Genomic DNA, 21,883 nt, shown 5'->3' with positions numbered 1-21,883 from the left:
ATTTCATTCACTCATGAATTAAGGCACTGACTTCAGCGCTATTTCCACACAACTTTATCAGCTGAACTACTATGTTGTGTACAGTGCAGAGCACATGCATATGATACCATACTAAAGTTGACTAAAAAGAGGAATATAAAATCATTTGAAAATTGATCTTAATGCCTTAATTCAAAAACAATCAAACCGCTAAGGACACCAATTTTCTTTGTGATTGAAAAATGTACATGCACCGTAAATAAATAAATGTTCTTCCTTAAATACAGGGGGCATAAGTATTTGACCCCTATGTTAAATTCCCATAGGAGCAGGAGGATTTTTTTTATATGTTTTTGTTTTTAAAGGCCAGCTATTTCATGGATCCAGGATATTATGCATCCTGATGAAGTTACCTTGGCCTTTGGAATTAAAATAGCCCCACATCATCACATACCCTTCACCATAGCTAGAGATTGGCATGGTGTTTTTTCTAGTTAACCTATGTTTGATTTGCATTGAGCTCGATGAGCATCAAACAGGCTACTCTTCAATCATAAAGAAAATTGGTGTCCTTAGCGGTTTGATTTTTACTCAATTTTAGAATTAAGGCACTAAGATCAATTGTCAAATGATGATCTTATATTCCTCTTTTTAGTACACTTTAGCATGGTATCAAATACATCTGCTCCACACTGTATATGATGTGTATCTATAGTGTGTATTTTCTTTTAGCAGCTGCCCTTTACTTAAAATGACAATACAATGCAAGTATACTGTGCTGCTCCTAGGTACAGTAGCAAACACACAACTAAATCTGTTCAACCTTTTTGTACTCCAGAAAAAGAAGAGAAGTCACACACAAAAGCTGAATTATATGAAAGAACTTAACATAAACCAATATATGTAATGAGCCAAAGACAGAACTAATGGTAGGCAAATGTTTCGGGTCTAGCCCATCATCAGCGTTCCCAATTGATCGATGGAGCTAAGCACCAAGCGAAACACAAGGCAAGACAAAGGCGCGGACGCCACTTTTACTAACTTTACTCAACCTTTTTGTACTAAAATGCTCAATTGATATTCCTGCCGACAGGCTTCTTCTGAGTTCATACAAATGTCTTGTTTACCAAGAGCTTCATAATTCCACAATAAGTGAACAAACAATAAGTACTTTGGCTCATCATGTACCATCTCCATTGAACTTAACAAGTACATTATCTAATTCTAGGGTGAATGAAAAAGGGATATTTTGAAATCTCACTCGGTCTTAGTGGTGCCCTGCGGTGGGTAAGTAAGGTTCGCCTCATGACACCAATGTCTGCATCAGCTCACGCAAAAGGCAAATACCTTTTGCCTTCTGCTGTTGTGAGAGACATCAGAACACCCTTGGAAAGGAGGCAATGCCTTGGAGCTATCCAGCCTATTTCCGAGCTCAACCTCCGTGATTTGAGCCTAGAGTGCAGTCTCAAACCTGTGTTGAACCTGGGAAGAGCCTGGTTGTGATAAAGCAGGCACTGTGTGCTGGGCACTCCTGGGAACAAGCGGTGTCTGTCTGTGTGGGTTTGCTGTGGTGGCGGAGCGGAGCGGACATCTCTTCTCTCTCTCACTCTCACTCTCTCACCCTTAGCCACACAGCGCAAATATGCCAGGCCCCTCATTTATAAGGCATTCAAAATGCAATGTCTGTCATGTATTATACAGTAGCTATCGAGTTGCATGTACTGTAGGACCATTGAGCAGACTCAACAGTATCTGGGTAGGTCTTACTCGTGGTGACTTTTGCTTTGATTTTTAAATTGATTTTACAAAGACTTTGTACTTAGCCCATCCTTCAAGTTAGGGCTCAACTGTAGATCACACATAGATGCACAGATAGATAAGAACATCAAGTCTACTGAACATTTCACACAGACTGCAAAAAGGGAGCTAAAACTCTCTTTCTGAAGAGTTTTTTAATATTATTATTTGAAGTACCATTATTTAATGGGCAAACAACACAGAGAGCCTTGAGAAATCTTTCTTATGTATCCGACACAGACAACACTGACTATAAAAAGCTCCCCTCAGTAATGAGGGCATTGCACTCTCAAAGTGGAGGCACACACAGTCAAGTTGAAGCAGATTGCGCCAATGGTCCAACAGTAAATAAAGCAGATTGCTTACGGTCTGTTTAGTGCATCCACGAAAAAAAAAAGAAAAAAGGCAGATGGAAAACAAACACACGATTGAACAGGTGGCGTGAACAGACGAGTTACCAAAGGCAACTGATTAAATGTGATGACCAGCAAATTGTTGACTTGGTACCAATTGTTTGATTAGTGCTCCTTTTGTCATATTTGGAAAGGGGGGGATTTTGATATTTGACATTTTTGATATTGGCCTTTGGAAATAAAATAGCTCCACATCATCAAATACCCTTCACCATAGCTAGAGATTGGCATGGTGTTTTTTCAATCAATTGTCAAATGATGATATATTCCTCTTTTTAGGCAACTTTAGCATGGTATCAAATACATATGCTCCCCACTGTAACAAGTTGATTCTTGAACAAGAATAGAATGAAAAGCCTACACCTGTGCCTTCTGGAAAGACATCCCCATGCACAAGCGCACACACACACACACACACACACACACACACACACACACACACACACACACACACACACACACACACACACACACACACACACACACACAGCGAAGCAACTGACCTTTTTAAGTTTGTCAATCTGCTTGTTGCGCACAATGGTGTTATCGATTGCCAACACTTCCACCGTCTCCTCTTTCTCCAGGCGGTACTTATTTACTCCGACAATGACCTCTGACCCTGGAAGGAATTAAGAAACAAAAGAGGAGACGCTGTGACATCATCAATACTCTGCAACTCTGCAAAAATAAAGGACCTTTCATCAATGTGATTCCCAAATAACAGCATCAAATTAATTTTTTTCAAAAAATTTTTTTTTGCCTTTATTTGTATAGGACAGTGAAGGGTGAGACAGGAAGTAAGTGGGAGAGAGAGAGAGAGATGTGGGTGGGGTCGGGAAATGACCGCAGGCCGGATTCGAACATGGGTCCCCGTGGGCACACAGACCTCTACACGCTACAGGCAGCACCCCCAAATTCAGCAACAATTTTCAGCAAATTCAGCAACATTCTCATGCCGATCATTGAGCCGTCTGTCCAGGGCACGCTTTAAAATAATAATAATAATTTTTTAAAAATATCTACAACTCAACCCAAGAAATGCCACCTACAAAACCTACAACTCTACTCCAAACAATCCGTGACAAGAGGCACATGTTCCAGTATTATTTCAGAAAGAAAGCAAATTAGGGGTGTATGATCTGAGTCACTGTTGAGCGAAAATATCAACAATGTTTTTCTAGGATGCTCCTATTCCTGACACTTCCAAATTGTTTGTTTATTTAAAAGGGACAATGCACATCAATTGACATAATTTGTTTACACTCGAAATGTAAACGTGCCAGAGTTAGCAAAAAAGCTTGGCAAGAAGAACCACTATGATCAGTTGTGCCTTTGTCCTTGAGTAACTTGCTATCCATTTTGACGTCATAAAAAAGTGCAATGCCTACTCCTTCCCAACTCTTTGAAACTACTTCATAGCCTGAGGTAGCAGATGTAGGCTATGTTTTCCACTTCCTCTACTTTTGGTTCAACAACTGGAGAGGTTCAGAAGATGAATGGTTTCTTCTTCTGTCAGTGGATTCACTCCTTCTCCTTCTCCTTCTCCTGAGGGAAAAAAATCTTACTTACCAGTTTGTCATACTTTGAGGGCTGACAATTCTATGTGATAAAAGGTTTACTTGGGCAGATATATTCTTAAAAGACAGATTGCAAGACACATCAAGCAAGTTCCTTTTTTTTGTTTTCTTCTTCGTTTTAGTTTTACACCAAGAGCATTTATTTATCTCAAGGACATGATGTTAGTCATACAAGTGTGACAACATAACAGTCTGCTGCCAATTTCATAGTCAAAGTCTCCCACTGGTATGTCAAAAGCAGCCGTATCGCAACTCAACACATTTGACTGATGGCACAGGAAATGAGCCTACCTGGAGTGAGTTCAATTAACCTGGGTTTGATTCAACATAAACAGTGCTGCATTGAACACCCTGTTGTTAACACAAGCACGGCCAAGAAAAATTTCTTTTCATTCTTAAAAAGAAAAAAATCTCTGTTTGTTTCCTGTTATCGTTTTTGCACTTTGAACCGTTTTTAATCCCTGCATACCATTGCGACCAAACAACTTGCCAGACATTTTCAGATTGAACTTGCTGTTCTCCCATTCCTTTCCCTATGGCAGCAAATTCTAAAGCAGTCCATTTTTTCCTTCAACCCAACAGTCCAACTTCCAACAAACGCTCCAAAAACACTTAGATTTAGACAGAGACAGACAGACAGACAGACAGACAGACAGACAGACACACACACACACACACTCTTCCTGAATACCAGGCCCATTGCTGTGCCTCAGATGTGCGATAAGGTAGCATCTCTGCAGGACCCAGAGGGAAATCAAATTCTCATCCTGGGTGAAATGATTCAACAGACTCAGAGAGTGTGTGTGTGTGTGTGTGTGTGTGTGAGTGTGTGTGTGTGTGTTTGCTGAGCAGGACAGCCAGTGTGTGTCTGTCTTTGTCTGAGCCTGTGCTCATGTGTGAAGACTAGGCATGTTGACTGACGCATTGTGTGTGCAAGGGGGAAGCAGACGGCAGGTGACTATAGGAACTGCTAGCAAAAGAATAATGAGGTCAGGTGGTATGTGTTTTTGTGTGTGTGTGTGTGTGTGTGTGTGTGTTCGCAGAACATCCAGTCAATTAAAGGTGCATGTGTGTGTGTGTGTGTGTGTGTGTGTGAGAGAGAGAGAGATGGAGTGAGAAAGATGTGAGGAGTGAGAGAGTGTGCAAGTGTGTGTGTGTGTGTGTGTGTGTGTGGCGTCTGTGCTCTGAAGCATAAACTGACATCAAAGGCCGATACGCCTCAGTAAGTCCATCGCTCTAGCAGTTGTCTCTCTCTCCTTTTTATCAACATGATGGGAGTCTTTGTGGCCAACAGCCAGAGTGCATATGTGTACATTGTGTGTGTGTGTGTGTGTGTGTGTATGTGTGTGTGCCCCATTAAAGGGACACTTCAGCGATTAGCATTAAGCTTTGTATCTTTAGAAAACCAGTCATGTTTTTGAATGGTAGTGCATCATTCCTTCAGTTTGCCTTGAGATAGGAGAAATACGGATTTCAATGTTGGACTTCCTGCTTTGATTGAAAGCAGGAAGTCCTATTAATGGGTTTCATTGAAATCTGTATTTCTCCCATCTCAAGGCAGACTGAGGGAATGATGCACGACCATTCAAAAACATGACTGCATTTTCACTGAATCGCTGATGGAGGTTCGCCCTCAGTCCAAGGGGCGAAGCAATTTATTAGGGGCCAAGCAGCGAAGCTGCGGAGGCACCTATTGTGTTTCTATGATTTTTTTCTTCTGCCATTGAAGTCAATGGCAGCCCATAGAACCGACTGGTCGAAAGTTGTGAAATTTTGCACACTGATTGGGGACAGTCTCTTGAGTCATGTGACCAAGTTTCATGTTGGCAGCTCAAGCGCTCTAGCGCCACCAACAGGTCAAAGTTGGACGTGCGTTCACGCACGTAACTTTTGAACCGTTGGTCCGATTTTCAGGAAACAGGTGTTGTTGGAATCCTTTGACTTGCCCGAGTTCAACGCGCCCTATGACGTCATTTTCCGCCATGATGGATTTTCCGCCATCTTGGATTTTAGCCAAAGTGAAACTAACGTATCAGAGGTCACAAATTTTGTCCGATGGACACCAAATTTGACAAACATCATCATCAGACCATGCCTTACTAACGCATTGCTTTTTGTCTTCGGAACTATCACCGTTAGCCCCTAGCCGCCAATCAAAATTGGCGGCGAAGCCGCCAAACAGGAAGTGAGCTCATATCTCAGCAACCCTTGCATGTATCAAAAGCAAACTTAATAGATGGACTGATGACCTAATCAGGAGGACGCTCAAGAAATTTAGTGACCTTTGACCTCTAGGGGGCGCTGTAATTCAGAAGCATGCCTTTTGGCCTATAACTGCCGTTGTGCTTAGAATTGCAATATACTAGTGATGTCTAGTAATACTGTGGAAGATCCTTATGCGGACAGATGGCAATTTCTGACTTCAACGTAATTGATTCGGCCGCCATATTGTATTTAATCGAAAACACTAATACGTTTTCGGAGGTCACAAATTTCATCTAATCCTCACCAAAATTGGCACAGACCATCTTCAGACCATGCCTTGTTAGTGTGTTGATTTCTGTAACAATTGACATAAGCGTTTTCCCGTCGCAGCCAATCGAAATTCGTGGCGAAGCCGCCAAACAGGAAGTGAGCTCAGATCTCAGCAGCCTTTGCGTCTATCAAAACCAAACTTGGCATATGGACTTGTGATCCCATCGGGAGGACGTCCAAGCAGTTTGGTGACCTTTGACCTCTGGGGTGCGAAGCCGCCAAACAGGAAGTTAGCTCATATCTCAGCAACCTTTGAACCTATCAAAACCAAACTTGGACTTATGGACTCGTGAACCGATCATGAGGACGCCCAAGACATTTGGTGACCTTTGACCTTTAGGATACCTGCAATTAGCAAAAATGCAAGTTGGCCTGTAACTTTTCACGTGTTAGACATGAAACTTGCTCTGACTGCTTACGGCCATAATGTCTCATTGAGCTAACAGCGTCGAGTTGCCGTGGTTGCTCTGGCCTACTGCTTGGCCCCTTCATTGCTGCTTGCAGCTATATTTATTATTATTATTATTATTATTATTAAGGTTTATTTAGATAGGGACAGATACAAAAACATAGACAAGCTTAAAAAGTCATCTGATGCATGCATCATAGCATTTTTAGCTGACGCTAATTTACAACACTTGTCCCTAGTAGGGCTTTTTGAGTCAAAAATAAAATACAGATTGGCAACATTAAAAAATAGTAAATAAATGGAGTAAAACAGAGTAAATGGAAAAAGGAAAAAAGTGTACAAGAGAAAACAAAGTGTAAGAACTAAAAATGATTGCATTGTTGTTCCTGAAATAGCCACAATTTGGTGTTTTTTTTGAAGGTGGCTAATGTTGGAATTGATTTCAGGTTGTCTGGCAGAGAATTCCATAATTTTGCCCCTTTCACAGAAAAGGCAGTTTGGGCAAATGATGTTCTACGGAAAGGGATGCTACAATTGCCTTTTGATGCTGCTCGGGTAGATATACTACTTTGCTGTTTTATTGTTTTGCAAAGGGGTAGAGGGGCAGTGTTGTTCAGGAATTTGAAGACCAGTTTAACAAAGTGCAGGGATATGAAATTAGCAAAACTTAAAATTTACCTCAACCGACATTCACTGGGTTATTTCAGAAGTTGAGATTAAAAGAATATAGTCTAAATCACATTTTATAACCAGCCAGCAGGACAAACTACTTAGCAAAGACTACACCAGGGTGCTTCTTAGAGGTGGTAGGGGTAGAGAGAACCAAATACTTTGGATATTTGGTGGTTATTTTTAGAGGTGGTTGAGAAAGCAGGTTATTTTCTAATTTATCTGATTTATCTGATTAATCAGCGAGAAAGAGTAAAAAAAAAAAGCTCTTAGGGAAACTCAATTCATCGAGGTCAAGATGGGGTGGGATATTTTGACGCACTCAATCTTTTTCACTCTGACAAACAGTCAATCAGTCAGTCAGTTGACTAATGAAGGCATCAATAAAGGTCATAGGTCATATCATATCAACACCTGACGAAGGCCAACATTGGTCAAAACGTGCAAATAAATCACTTCGGGAACAGCAGCAACAGGAACAGTCCCGAATCACCTCCCAATCATATGTGTCAATTTCAACTCACCATCTTGGCCTAGGCAGACCAAGGAAGAGACATAATTACGAGCAGAAAGGGCAAATCCTCCTTGGCATTAGCTCAGAAATAGAGCATCAAATTATTTCCATTTCAAGAGTGTTAAGCGTATGCCCTGTCAGCTGCCTGGTATTGTCTGGGAGCGTCCAATCATTTCCATTTTCAGAATATGGTGTGTATGACATTTTTTTTTAATTCAACTAATTGCAATAATATTGCTAAAACAAGATCAATTCACCTGTAAACTCCACTCTTTTTTTACATCTTCTGGCTGTCACACATTTACAAAGGTGCTGAATGGCTAAAGCACAGCTAACAAGGACTACATTTACACTCTCTCTCTCTCACACAGAGTAGTAAGTAACAACTTGACAGACCCTCCACCATAATTATCATGAGGTATGGGGTAGTTTTCAGTCTCATTCAGTGCCATTATTCTATGAAATTGCCGGGTACATGGTTGATTCGGACAAATAAAAGCGGGGCCCCAAACACAACACTAGACAGGTAATAATTGCCTACCAGTAGGGCTATCAGTCCACGAGCACTAGAAGACATTGTTTAGATTTAACTAAATTAATTAAAGAGCTCTTGATACATGTATTATAGAAGTCGTTGCCCTACTACTCCATGGGTCTCCAACACGTTGCTCTCAAGCTAATTGTCGCTTGCCGTCCCCTTGCGGAGGGCACCCCTGACATAGAGTGCCATTGGAGATTCTAATACGATTTACTATTAAGTCGACTTTTTGCCAAAATATTGTTAAAACAAGAGCAATTCACCTGTAAACTCTCACATGTTAGCAAAGAAGCTTTGGCATACCCAACATAAACAAATATGCCTTTTTTAAAAAAAAAAATCTGACAACAGCTGCAGGGCAAATATAATTAAACACATCCATTTCACGAGACAGGAAGGTGACCCCATTTTGAAAGCAGTCCTTACACCACACAAGTGCAGATCACCCTTCAATCCCATGATGTGAAACATTTTATCCCATTATGCCTTTATGCCTCTGGGTACATCTGATGTTATTCAACGGCTCCTAACTCAGCAATTCTCATTAGAATGAGGGCCTTTGCATAACGACAACAGTCAATGTACGCTGGTGTGTGCAATTATATGTACTGTATGGGGGGAGTTTGCGTCACTAACAGCATGTTAGGACTGAGGAGGAACAATACCCGACCCCCACACACACTGTACATAGGCTCTGACATGCGTGTGGGGCACTCAGTGTGTCTGCTTCAGACCTATGATTACTTTTAGATTCCACGGCTTTCGTTACAACACTGCAGTGCACACCACTGCCAAACCCTTTCGCTACCCCCTTGTACTGTAGATTAAGATTCAGTCCTATTTTTTGTCATAGCCGCTCAATAAAATCCTTTTATTATTGACTAATTGTCAGCTAATAATATAGACAGGGTCCGTGGGCAGGTAACAGAAAGGGTCGGACACTCAGGTCGGCACCTGTGTGGTGCGCTTGAGCCTTTTCATTTGCTATTTTTGAGAGTAATTTTGTTCTCTCGTTTGTTCTTTTGTTTGTTCTTTTGTTCTGTGTGTGTGTGTGTGTGTGTGTGTTCTCTTATTCTGTGGGTGTCAAATAGGAACAAACAGCATTGTAAGATCATTCAACAGATAATGGCAAGGGACACTGAAGGACAAGCGACTTCACGGTGGACTGATTCGTCTGTATGGAACTCTGAATCAGACAGCTATTCACGTGCAAAAATGTGTGCAGGAATGACGTCCACTGCAAAAGCTATCAGGAGCCTGGGTCTTGTGCACAATGTCTTTGTGACTCTTTGTCTCGGTATAAGTGATTTATGCCAGGCTGACAAAACTATAATGATCAAAACAGACCTTTCTATGAGATTGTGTGTTGAACAGCATCACATGTCAGTCAACACATCAGGATTATTCATCCACACATTTACACAAAATTGAGACATTTTAGTTAGGGGCAGACTAAAGATATATTACACAATTCAAATGTAAATAACAACCATCTTTCAAAATGACGTTTCATAATGAGTATGTGTCAACCAACTCTGCTAGCATCTCCTAATTAAAGGCTCTCGGTTCATTCAACAAATTCTGGCATTTCGTACTCCACAATTAGAGCATCCTGTGGCATTTCCAACTCTGATCTGACTAAAAACTAAACTCAACTCAATCTTATTTATATGGTGCCATAACTTATGAATAGCCTACTGTATGTCTCAAGGTGCATACTACGTCCCAGCTTGAACTGAGCACACAGTGGGACTAAACGAGCACTTAAATAACTGAATGAACGTCCCACTGGACCTACTGTAACTTTACGATGCTTCACTTTCAATGCTTTCTAACATGCAGTCATAACATACTGTAGCAAAGGGGAGTTCCCCAAACTTTTCCCAAACTAGTTTTAGATTGCCAAACTATTTATCACCAGGAGAGCACTTGGAGAGCACAAATTTCCAGGCGAGGTCAAAACGCAAGATTACTGACAGAATACCTTAGCTGAGCAACTGTAATATCAGAGTGAGAGTCAATTTTCATCAAAATCAGGCTAATTGTTTTTACACAATCCTGCACACAGTCAAACAGATGAACCACATTGAAAACATTACCATCTTTGTGAGGCAATGTTGAGAGTACATAACACAAGCAGGTCTCTCCCTTCTACATATTCTACACTCTTGCATGATAAGTCTCCAGTGGCATGTGTGATACAAGTGGTAGAGGGTCAAACTGTGTGTGTGTGTGTGTGTGTGTGTGTGTGTGTGTGTGTTTGTGTGTGTGTGTGTGTGTGTGTGTGGATGGCACTGTAAATGTAAAGCAAAGCACATATAGAAAAATAACCTTTTTCTCACCTTTAACTGTTCTCCATCATATATTGCCAAACGTATTGGGTCACCTGCCTTGACCCCTATATGAACTTCAATCACTTATCATTATCTTATTCTTAATCCATAGGGCTTAATATGACATTGGTCCACCCTTTGCAGCTATAACAGCTTTAACTCGTCTGGAAAGGCTTTTCACAAGGTTTAGGAGTGTGTTTATGGGCATTTTTTACCATTCTTCCATTCTTCCACACTGATGTTGGACGAGGCGACTGGCTCTCAGTCTGTGCTCTAATTCAGCCAAAAGTTGTTCTACTGGGTTGAGGTCAGGACTCTGCAGGCCAGTCAAGATCATCCGCACCAAACTCTGTCATCCATGTCTGTATAGACCTCCTTGCTTGGTGCACTGGTACACAAGTCATGTTGGAACAGGAAGTGGCCATCCCAAAACTGTTCCCACAAAGTTGGGAGCATGGAATTGTCCAAAATCTCTTGGTTAATGCTGAAGCATTCAGAGTTCCTTTCACTGGAACTAAGTGGCCAAGCCCAGCTCAGGGATGGCCCCTTCCTGTTCCAACATTCCAAGTAAGGTCCATAAAGACATGGATGACAGAGTTTGGTGTGGATGAACTTGACTGGCCTGCACAGACTCCTGACCTCAACCCAAAAGAACACCTTTGGGATGAATTAGAGCACAGACTCGCCACAGAGGCGCCACGTCTAACGCTTCTGGAAGAATGGTCAAAAACTCCCATAAACACACTCCTAAACCTTGTGGAAAATCTTCCCAGAAGAGTAGAAGCTGTTACAGTATATCTCCGAAGAGTTGACCAACGTCATATTATACCCTATGGATTAAGAATGGGATGTAACCAAAGCTCATATGGGGGTCAAGACAGATGACCCAATACTTTTGGCAGTATATCTCACAGCAATACTGCGACACTGTCCATTAATGGCACATTTATAATCACATACAGTATATACACTACCACTTATGGTGTTGAATGTTCTACCTTTACCATATAAACTGATGTGTTTGTGGGTGTGTTTGTGGGTGTAGGTGTTTTTGTGTGTGTGTGTGTGTGTGTGTGTAGGTGTTTTTGTGAGTGTGAATGTGAATGTGAGTGTGAGTGTGAGTGTGACTGTGAATGAATAAACCCAGCCTCAGTACCTGAGTCAATGCGTGCCTGTCTCCGAGCAGCACACTCCTCGATGCGCAGTTTGGGGATACCCTCAGCCACTGCCCGCGCCATTCCCCCCATCTCCTCGATCTCATTGATGAACTGTCAAACACCCAATAGAACCCATACAGAGAGAATGTTGGATGAAAAATCATTCCTTCTAGAGCGGCTTGAAACTGCACCGAAGTACACAAAGATGGTTCTGCTTTTTCCCCATGACTACTATATTTGGCATAATCTGGTTAAGTGCTTAGTATGTTATTTGCCTTCACGCCCCTGAGCGTTCGAATTTAAAACCTGATATCTAAATGGAACTGACAACAATGCCCAAAATATCAGGGCCTCACAGGCAATGGTTAATAGACAAAAATACATTATTGAAAATTCCTGGTACAGCATCGACCGTCTTCTCAGAATTTTCTGCAGGTGTTAAAAACTGAGGTGTCAGAGTCAGCCACATGGAAAAGTATATGCTGACATGTTGGTAGTGTTGACAGGACATTGGCCATCTCTAATGCTCTGGCTGGACATCTCAAATTTGCTGATAGTATTTAAGGGTTGTTCTGGGCCCGGACACTTGAACCAGATTAAAATTTGATCGGTCTTTAGACAACTTCTAGGTTATTACTGAAAGCACATAATAAACACTACTGACGAGCCGAATTAGCCGTCAGTTATTTAAAGGAAAACGCCACAAACTGACTAATTTCTCAACTTACAGGACAAACTGTTCTAAATGGATGGTTGCTACGGCCAAAAGCATAGTCATAAATACCATCTCTCTCGTTGCTAAGCTAACATATCCCAAGATATTGACATTAATGTATACTAGTGACCTTGAGTGCCAAGAAAGGCGCCTTTAAATAAAATGTATCATTATTATTATCATTATTAGTGCAGTGCTGATTCTAACATGCTATTCCTGTCGAAAACCCATAGCAACTGCATGTCCATTTCTTCTCCATCCTCACACTATATCCCCTTTACAACTGCACAAAGAAAAAAGTAATTATCATAGCATTAATGAGCGCAGAGCAAAATGGAGCAATGAATCAAAAGTTCAAACATACTGTATGGTTGAGAAGCCAGCAGCTTCTCTGTTTGACGCCCTAATTATCATAACTTTATCGTCCCTTATGCAAACCGCAAACCAGAGACATTGCCAGGGCATAAATGTTGATGGAATTAGTTTTAGTTTCAGCTAATAGCTACAGCTACAGCTACACAGCCATCTTTTTAGATAGATAGATACTTTACTGATGCCTAAGGGGTCATTCAAGGTCCCTGCAGCTCATTCAAGGGCCCAACACCACACACAACAACATACACTGCAATGTAAACAGGATGAGAAAAGGCAAATAAACATGATCTTTGCAGCTGGTGCAGACTAGATCTACAGAACATGTGTTTGTTGAGGTTTAAAAGAGAGAAAGGCCTCTTATCTCTCACCTTCAGCGCAGCATCATGGACATCGTTAGTCAGCGTCTCCATCATGTGCGAGCCACCCCAGGGGTCTGCCACCTTGGGGATGCCTGACTCCTCCTGGATGATGATCTGGGTGTTGCGGGCGATGCGGGCACTCTTGATGGTGGGCAGGCCTAGCGCCTCGTCAAACGAGTTGGTGTGGAGAGACTGGGTGCCGCCGAACACGGCCGCCATGGCCTCGATGACTGTGCGGACCACATTGTTGTATGGGTCCTGCGGAGGGACAAAGGGAGTTGAAATTCAAGGCAAGCTATTCAAAAGAGGTTTTTCTTTGCAGCTGTCACACTGTGCTAGCCCTGACCATTCAATGTTTAGGTTACAGTTTCAACAAAGCAAGTACACAATCATCTTAATGCAACCCTCTTTTTCAAAATGAAAAAATCACATCTAGTGGTCACATGTGGAGGCGGTGGTAGCGTAGTGGTTAAGGAGCTGGTCTAGCATGCAGTAGCCTGAAAGTTGTGGGTTCAATTCAATTGCCACCGCTGTGCCCTTGAGCAAGGTACTTAACCTCCAGTCGCTCCAGGGACAATGTACTGTAGTCTTGTCATAAAATTGATATACTGTATGTAAGTCACTTTGGATGAAAAGGGTGCTAAATGAATACTGTAGATGCAATTGCAAATGTCAGTTTCCCTATTTGCAAAGGTTACTGGGTAATATGCAGGGGTGGGAGAGTCCTCCTGTAACTATAACAAGGCGTATGAGGAGGAACATAAAGGCTCACACCGTCTTTCCCTCTGTCATGCAAAACATGTTCCTTAAGGATACAACTCTCCAAGGTTTCATCTACCTCAAGCACATTCCCAATAGTAACCAGGGCAACAGGCTATTTTAATAACAAGACAAAAGTAAAAAGTGTTTTTGATCTTCAAATAAATAAATAAATGCATGAACAGCCCTGGTACTGCACTGGTACTCTTCTATCAACTTCATGCAAATGTTTCAAAAGGGGTGTCAAATGTTTCAAAACTGAGGTGCCAACAAACCAGTGTCAGAAGCAGTCTTGTGTTTCACAATGAATGCATACCGGTAAATGCAAGCATGGAAACCATGGGCCTAGCCGGTGCTGAGCTAACGCAATTCAAGGTAACATCCAGCCTGCCACTAAAAATACTGTGGAGTGGTCTTAACCCACTCCACAGAACACCCGAAAACAAATAAATTACAACGTCAGATCATCAATGCACATGACCGTGTCGATAGAATAATGTTAGAAATAAAACTAACCTTGTATCGCATTACAATAGCCTATACTTTGTTCCCTGTATGGCAGTAGCGGATTGATATCCAGGCTTCAGAGGAAGCCAATTTCGTGACAATCACACAAGTTTATTTACTTGCCGCTCCAACTAATTCCACTCTGCCAGGCTACATCACATAACGTCAGCGGTACAAGTAGCACAGTCTCAATCTAAAGTTATCAGAAGCAGCAAGGCTAACAGTAGCTATTGGTGCATGTTGGTGCTGTTGGTATCAGTAGCTGTTGGTGCATCTGGAAAGATGGATGGAACGGCATTTGTTTTCAGTAAATTGTGGTCCCTCGACTGTGGGGTTTTTCAAAGTCCTCTGGTCTAAAATGATCACTAGCCTACCATACATATTCGCAACTTCAGTACAGTCTCTGCCGCAGCAAGAAGCCACAGTTGGTTCCTTTCTGGTTCTTTTAAGTGAAATTGGCGGAAACTCTGTGGTGTCCATCTGTAGAATTTATTTTCACAATTTTTGAATGCACACTGAATCACCATATTTATAATATAAGGTGGCTACTACTAGATGTCCCGACTGGATAAATCATTGAGAATCATTGAGAAGCAAGGTTAGTTTTATTTCTCAACATCATTCTATCAACACGGACAAGTACATCGACAAAATTCCGAACTATTCCTTTATTGTAGACCAGGTGGTTGTGCTCATTGTTACCTCAGGGTTCATACACATTTCCACCAAAGAATTTCCATTACTTTTCCATGATTTTTTCACAAATTTCCATGACCATATATTTCTCAAAACCTCACATCAACTAGTGCTACATTAATAATAGATATGACGCGTGAGATAACGGGATGGTTACCTAGAAGGAATGCTCTCAAAACATAAAAGTTTGCCAATCGGTTGTGACACAAGTGTGAGACATGACCTGCCTAAATGAGATATGTTGAATTGGGTGAAGCAAATTTCCATGACTTTTCCAAAACTTTTGGGATGTTTTTTTTGTTTTCCAAAACCTTTGAAAATGGTTTGGCATTTTCAATTTCCATAACTTTTCCAGGTTTTTTAAAAACGTATGAACCCTGTTACCTGTTCAGTTAGGGACCATCCCGAGGTCTGGCAGTGGGTCCGCAGCAACAGGGACTTGGCGTTCTTGGCCTGGAAGTTCTCCTTGATCAGTGTAGCCCACAGGCGTCTGGCAGCCCGCAACTTGGCAATCTCCATGTAGAAGTTCATGCCAATGCCCCAGAAGAAGGACAACCTGTATGGAAAAAAACCATCAGAGTCAGACATGTTATTCTTTTATGTTACTGACACTGATCAGAAAACATTTCTTTAACTGACACTGTTTTACCCAAAATGTTTTTTTGAGATGAGTATGCCAAGACACTCTTATGTGTGACACAATTAAATACAATGAAAACTGATTAAACTGCCTTCCCTTGTTGTTTGAATTAAATATAATTATGTATATTTTTTATGATTGCAACCATAATTATGTCTTTTGTTATTTTGTTATCCTTTTGTATATGCAGCAATTTAGCAGGATATCTGTTGATTTAAGTGTTGATTTCACCAACTGACTTTTCTGCATTTCAACATTTTTGAGAATCTCTCTGACACTGACCTGGGAGCAAACTCATCAATGGTCAGGCCAGCTTTGAGGCCAGTTCTGCAGTACTCCAGTCCGTTGGCAATGGTGTAGGCCAGCTCCAGGATAGCATCAGCTCCAGCCTCTTGCAAGTGGTAACCACTGATCGAGATGGAGTTGAACTTGGGCATGTTCTATTTGCAGAGTTTTATACAAAATGAACCATTAACAGAAATATCCTTAGGCCATGCAATATGATAATAATACAAACACCAACAAATAGCTACAGCAACCTAAATGATCTATGCTCATTTATTTAATTAAGCCAAGTTCTAAACAAATAGTATTTGACAACTTATGATTACAAACCTATGATGCGGAGAAAGTGAACCAAGGTTACTGAAACAGTACATCTACAAGTCATTCATCTCTAGCTATACATATACAGCAACAACATACTATAGTATAATATACTCTTTTGATCCTGTGAGGAAAATTCAGGGTAGCGAACACACACAGCAGCACTGAACACACAGTGAGGTGAAGCACACACTAACCCGGAGCAGTGAGCTGCCTGCTCAACAGCAGCACTCAGCGAGCAGTGAGGGGTTAGGAGCCTCTCTCAAGGGCACTTCAGCCCTGGATGTGGATGGGGGGAGAGCAGTGCTTAACCACTCCCCCCATCCACATTTTTTCTACTGGTCAGGCATCGAACAGGCAACCCTTCGGTTACAAGCTCGAAGCCCTAACCAGTAGGCCACGGCTGCCCCAATCTGTCTACTGTCGCCAGTCTAAAAGGGTATGGAGCACACAGTATTCGTACCTTAGAGGTGTAGGCGAATATGTCAGCAATGGCGTGCATGGAGGGCTCCGGAGGAAAGATGTAGGTGTTGCGCACCATGAACTCCTTGAGGATGTCGTTCTGAATGGTGCCGGTCAACTTCTCCTTGCCCACACCCTGCTCCTCGCCCGTCACAATGAACATGGCTAACACCGGGATGACCGCGCCATTCATCGTCATGGAGACGGACATCTTCTCCAGGGGAATGCCGTCGAAGAGCAATTTCATGTCCTCCACTGTATCGATAGCCACACCGGCCATGCCCACGTCGCCATGGACACGGGGATTGTCAGAGTCGTATCCACGGTGAGTGGGTAGGTCAAAGGCCACAGAAAGACCCTGCTGGCCAGCTAAACACAAGGAGAGGAACTACATATTTTAAATAGTGGAGACTTGACATAAGGTGCATACAATTTTCAAAGTCATGGGTCCAATCAGGCAGTGAAGCAAAGATAAAAAAATATCTGCACAGTTATCACACATTTTCATATCGAGATGGATGCACCATCCTTTAGAAATTAGTGTGTGTCAATACCTTTAATGTTGTCTCTGTAAAACTTGTTACTCTCTTCCACTGTGCTGAAACCTGCATACTGTCTAATTGTCCAGGGCCTGGACGTGTACATAGTGGGGTAAGGACCCCGAGTATAGGGGAACACCCCTGGAATTTCATCAGCACCAGCTGCTGAGTCGACTTTAGTGTACACTGGCTTGATGGAGATGCCCTCCGGCGTGCGCCAGATCAGGTCCTCAGGATTCTTCCCTTTCAGCTGTTTCTTGGCCAGGTTAGCCCAGCTTTCGTGCAGCTTGATCTCATCGCGCCGTGCTGTCGCGGTCCAGAAACGTCTGCGCTGGTAGGTGTCTAGACAGGGAGCGGTGCGGGCAGCCACTAATAACCGCTGGGCAGCCAAGGACGCACACGCTTTCTGTGCTGTCAACATGGTGCTGCGTTATCACACCTGAAAGCGAGGTGCACAATTCAGGATTTAAGTACAGTGTAAACAGGAATATGCTAAGAGGTACAAACATAGCCTGGCAAGCCAAACTGTACTTCTAGGCTAGTACAAACATGCAACAAGCAGACATCCTGTAACCAGTGGACACTCAAACTTGATTTTGACGCAAGTCAAGGGCAGCTTGTTGGTACATTTTAGCAAGTATCTCATTAACGTCACAGTAGCAGTGCTGGCTGTTGTTTTCGATCACTATAACACTGATCGATAGTTCTGATAATTTATTTGAGTTACGACAGTTGACCTACCACACAATTAGGTTAGTTTACGAAGATAAGTAACGTCCACCCCTAATGGCACGGAAGTAAGTGCTACACAACAACAGGTCCCCGATCTCGCTGTTATATGACAGGAACAGAATTACCCAAATACTACACATACTTGGTGGGAAGCTTTACTAACAAACACGATTGGACAAAAGGAATTTTTTGGAGTGTTTTCCTAAATATGCATGCGTTATCTAAGTTAGCCAACTAAGCAACGTTAGCTTTGCTAGCTTGTAGTGTGCACATTACCCAACCTTGACAGCGCTTTGGACATTTTTAATAACTTATAATGGAGGAGGATACAACACTAATGGTTAAATTCAGCTAATTCTATCATCCGCTATCTGTTCAAAGGCATTTCGTTTATATAAAAGCAACAATTCTGACCTTGCGTTTGTTATGCTCCTGGTATGTGTTCTGAACAGGCGTGGACAGATTTATCCAATCACAATTCATAACATAGGATACAGCCAATCATATTCGTCCATTTCTTCATCGTGAGTTTCAGTGGTGTGGTGTGTGCGCAAGACTGACCTCTTCTGCAGAGGAGTAGGTAGTGAAGAAAGTCAAAGAGTTCCTGAGACACTAAACGTGAGAAATTTTAAGACAACGAACGATAGGATCTTTAAAGTTTTGTTTATCAAGTTTCTAATTTAATTTACATACAACTTTGTCAATAAAAAGATGAAAATAAACACTTTCACAGAAATCAACCACATTAACTTAATAGTTTAAAACAACTACAACTCATTTGCTCAACAATATAGTGACATTTTTAATTTAAAAAAAGCCATGTGTTCACACTAAACTGCTGTTTCTCGCACAATCATTTCTCAATGCTGACAAACCTAAAAATCGGTTTGAACAAATGTAGCATTTGTTACCTAAAATAAATCGATTACAGGAAAATAAAACTTTTGAGTTCACTTTCAGCTTTACATGAAGAGATTTTAGTCAACTTCTTCCATTCTTGAAGCGTCGTCATCATCAACCTCAAGAACAGGCATGTCTTCTTCAGGCAGAGGGAGGTCATCCTCAGGGGAGCCGTCATCATCAATGCCAAGGCCCAGCTTGATCATCCTGTAGATGCGGTTTGCGTGTGTCTGAGGGTCCTCCAGTGTGAAGCCGGACGAGAGCAGCGATGTCTCAAACAGCAGGATCACCAGGTCCTTCACTGCTTTGTCGTTCGTGTCAGCCTCTGCCTTTTCTCTGAGGGTTTCGATGATGGGGTGTGCAGGGTTGATCTCCAGATGCTTCTTGGCTGTCATGTAGCCCATGGTGGAGTGGTCCCGCAGGGCCTGGGACTTCATGATCCTCTCCATGTTGGCCGTCCACCCATATGTACTGGTAACAATGCAGCAGGGGGAAGAAACCAGGCGGTTGGATACAGCAACCTGTTAGAGTGAAAAAAGATATGAAATACTGTACTTCCTATAATGTCTAAACATCTAAATACCTTCAGCATTTGTAAAGTGTGTTTTTTCTGCACACTACCTTCTCCACTTTTTTGTCCAGGATGTCTTTCATGATCTTGCACAGACTTTCAAATTTGGTCTTGAGCTCCTCTTGTTTCTTCTTCTCTTCCTCATCCTCTGGAAGCTCCAAGCCTTCCTTGGTTACCGACACAAGAGTCTTCCCATCATACTCCTTCAGCTGCTGGACACAGTACTCATCAATTGGCTCAATCATATAGATGACCTCCAGGCCAGCCTTACGAAGACGCTCCACAAAGGCTGAATTGGCCACCTGCTCCTTGGTCTCGCCGGTGATGTAGTAAATGTGCTTCTGGTTTTCCTTCATGCGGGACACGTAGTCCTTCAGAGACACCATCTCGTCCGCGGAGTTGGAGGTGTAGTAGCGCAGCAGCTCTGAGAGCTTCTTGCGGTTCTGGGCATCCTCGTGAATGCCCAACTTGATGTTCTTGGAGAAATGCTCATAGAACTTCTTGAAGTTTTCCTTGTCCTCAGAGATTTCGGCGAAGAGCTCCAGGCACTTCTTGACAAGGTTTTTGCGGATGACCTTCAGGATCTTGCTCTGTTGCAGCATCTCCCTAGAGATGTTCAGGGGAAGGTCCTCAGAGTCCACCACACCACGGATGAAGGTCAGGTACTCTGGAATCAGTTCTTCACAGTTGTCCATGATGAAAACCCTGCGCACATACAGTTTGATGTTGTTTCGCTTACTCTTGTTCTCAAACAGGTCAAAGGGCGTTCTCCTAGGGGTGAAAAGCAGGGCTCTGAACTCAAGCTGACCCTCAACTGAGAAGTGTTTGACCGCCAGATGGTCCTCCCAATCATTAGTGAGGCTTTTGTAGAACTCTCCGTACTCCTCGCTGGTGATATCGTCAGGGTTACGTGTCCAGATGGGCTTGGTCTTATTCAGCTCCTGGACGTCAATGTACTTCTCCTTCACCTTCTTCTTCCTCTTATTTTTGCCCTCTTTGGTGTCCTCGTCTTCATCAGCTCCAATGTCCTCAATCTGAAGCTTGTCTTTGTCCCCTTCTGTGTCCACCTCCTCAATGATCTCCCCCTCCTCCAGGTCGACCTCCTTCTCCCTCTGTTTCTCAACATAGAGTGTGAGGATAACCAATGAACTGGGAGTGTTTCTTCACAACCTCCTTGACTCTCTTCTCCTCTGTGTATTCTGACTGGTCCTCCTTCAGGTGAAGAATGACTTTGGTACCACGCCCAATGGATTCACCTAAGTTCACAAAACAACACGAAGGACCTTGTTATTGAAACAATGTCGGACCGCACAAACATGTTAAATGTTTTTTGATAGAGTATTATAACATACTGTACCTAAATCAGGCCTCACTGTGAAAGAACCACCAGCTGCAGACTCCCATATGTACTGCTCGTCATCGTTGTGTTTGGTGATCACTGTCACTTTTTCGGACACTAGGTAAGCGGAGTAGAAGCCCACACCGAACTGCCCGATCATGGAGATGTCTGCTCCAGCTTGCAGAGCCTCCATGAAGGCCTTTGTACCCGACTTAGCGATGGTGCCCAGGTTGTTGATGAGGTCAGCCTTGGTCATGCCAATACCAGTGTCAGTGATGGTCAGAGTGCGAGCATGCTGGTCTGGAGTGATGTCAATCTTCAGATCCTTGCAGGATTCGAGTCGGCTGGGGTCTGTCAAACTCTCGTATCTGATCTTGTCCAAGGCGTCAGATGAATTGGAGACCAGCTCTCTGAGGAAGATCTCTTTGTTGGAGTAGAAAGTGTTGATGATCAGGGACATCAACTGTGCAATCTCTGCCTGGAAATGTCTCCACATCCTCCATAGTGTTTGCTGTGTTTCCCGCAGGCATTTTGAATGTTGGTGCAATAAAATCACTTCAAAGACAGTTTCTCAGTTTAAAGGGATATTCCGCCATTTTTGGAAATACGCTCATTTTCCACCTCCCCTCGAGCAAAACAATCGATATTTACCTTGTTCCCGTTCATCCAGCCATTCTGTGAGTCTGGCGATACAACTTTTAGCTTCAGCCTAGCATAGATCATTGAATCGGATTAGACCATTAGCTTCTCGCCTGCTAGCTT

At 42.6% G+C, this 21,883-nt stretch overlaps 1 protein-coding gene and 1 pseudogene across 2 annotated transcripts in view; both read right to left on the bottom strand.

Annotated features, from left to right (window-relative positions):
* mmut (methylmalonyl CoA mutase) overlaps positions 1-18,821 on the bottom strand; it is a 40,327-nt gene extending 21,506 nt beyond the window's left edge. Inside the window, exons 1-8 of one of the 2 annotated variants that reach the window (XM_062550232.1) lie at positions 18,726-18,821; positions 17,595-18,018; positions 17,042-17,409; positions 16,255-16,412; positions 15,717-15,888; positions 13,380-13,628; positions 11,921-12,032; positions 2,693-2,808 (exon numbers count right to left, since the gene is read on the bottom strand). In XM_062550232.1, coding sequence (XP_062406216.1) covers positions 2,693-2,808; positions 11,921-12,032; positions 13,380-13,628; positions 15,717-15,888; positions 16,255-16,412; positions 17,042-17,409; positions 17,595-18,000 — 1,581 coding nt within the window. In that variant the 5' untranslated portion in view covers positions 18,001-18,018; positions 18,726-18,821. Of the gene's footprint in view, positions 1-2,692; positions 2,809-11,920; positions 12,033-13,379; positions 13,629-15,716; positions 15,889-16,254; positions 16,413-17,041; positions 17,410-17,594; positions 18,019-18,320; positions 18,445-18,725 lie in introns of those variants that run through there. The other variant, XM_062550231.1, reaches the window with a different exon arrangement.
* A 467-nt stretch (positions 18,822-19,288) lies between these two features.
* Positions 19,289-21,615, bottom strand: LOC134097731 (heat shock protein HSP 90-alpha 1-like; annotated as a pseudogene).
* Positions 21,616-21,883: the final 268 nt, after the last annotated feature.

Source organism: Sardina pilchardus, chromosome 12, assembly GCF_963854185.1.
Source record: "Sardina pilchardus chromosome 12, fSarPil1.1, whole genome shotgun sequence".
In the NCBI taxonomy this organism is placed as follows: domain Eukaryota; kingdom Metazoa; phylum Chordata; class Actinopteri; order Clupeiformes; family Clupeidae; genus Sardina; species Sardina pilchardus.
The sequence above is the reverse complement of the archived record's forward strand: the minus strand, read 5'-3'. Positions and strand labels throughout refer to the sequence as shown.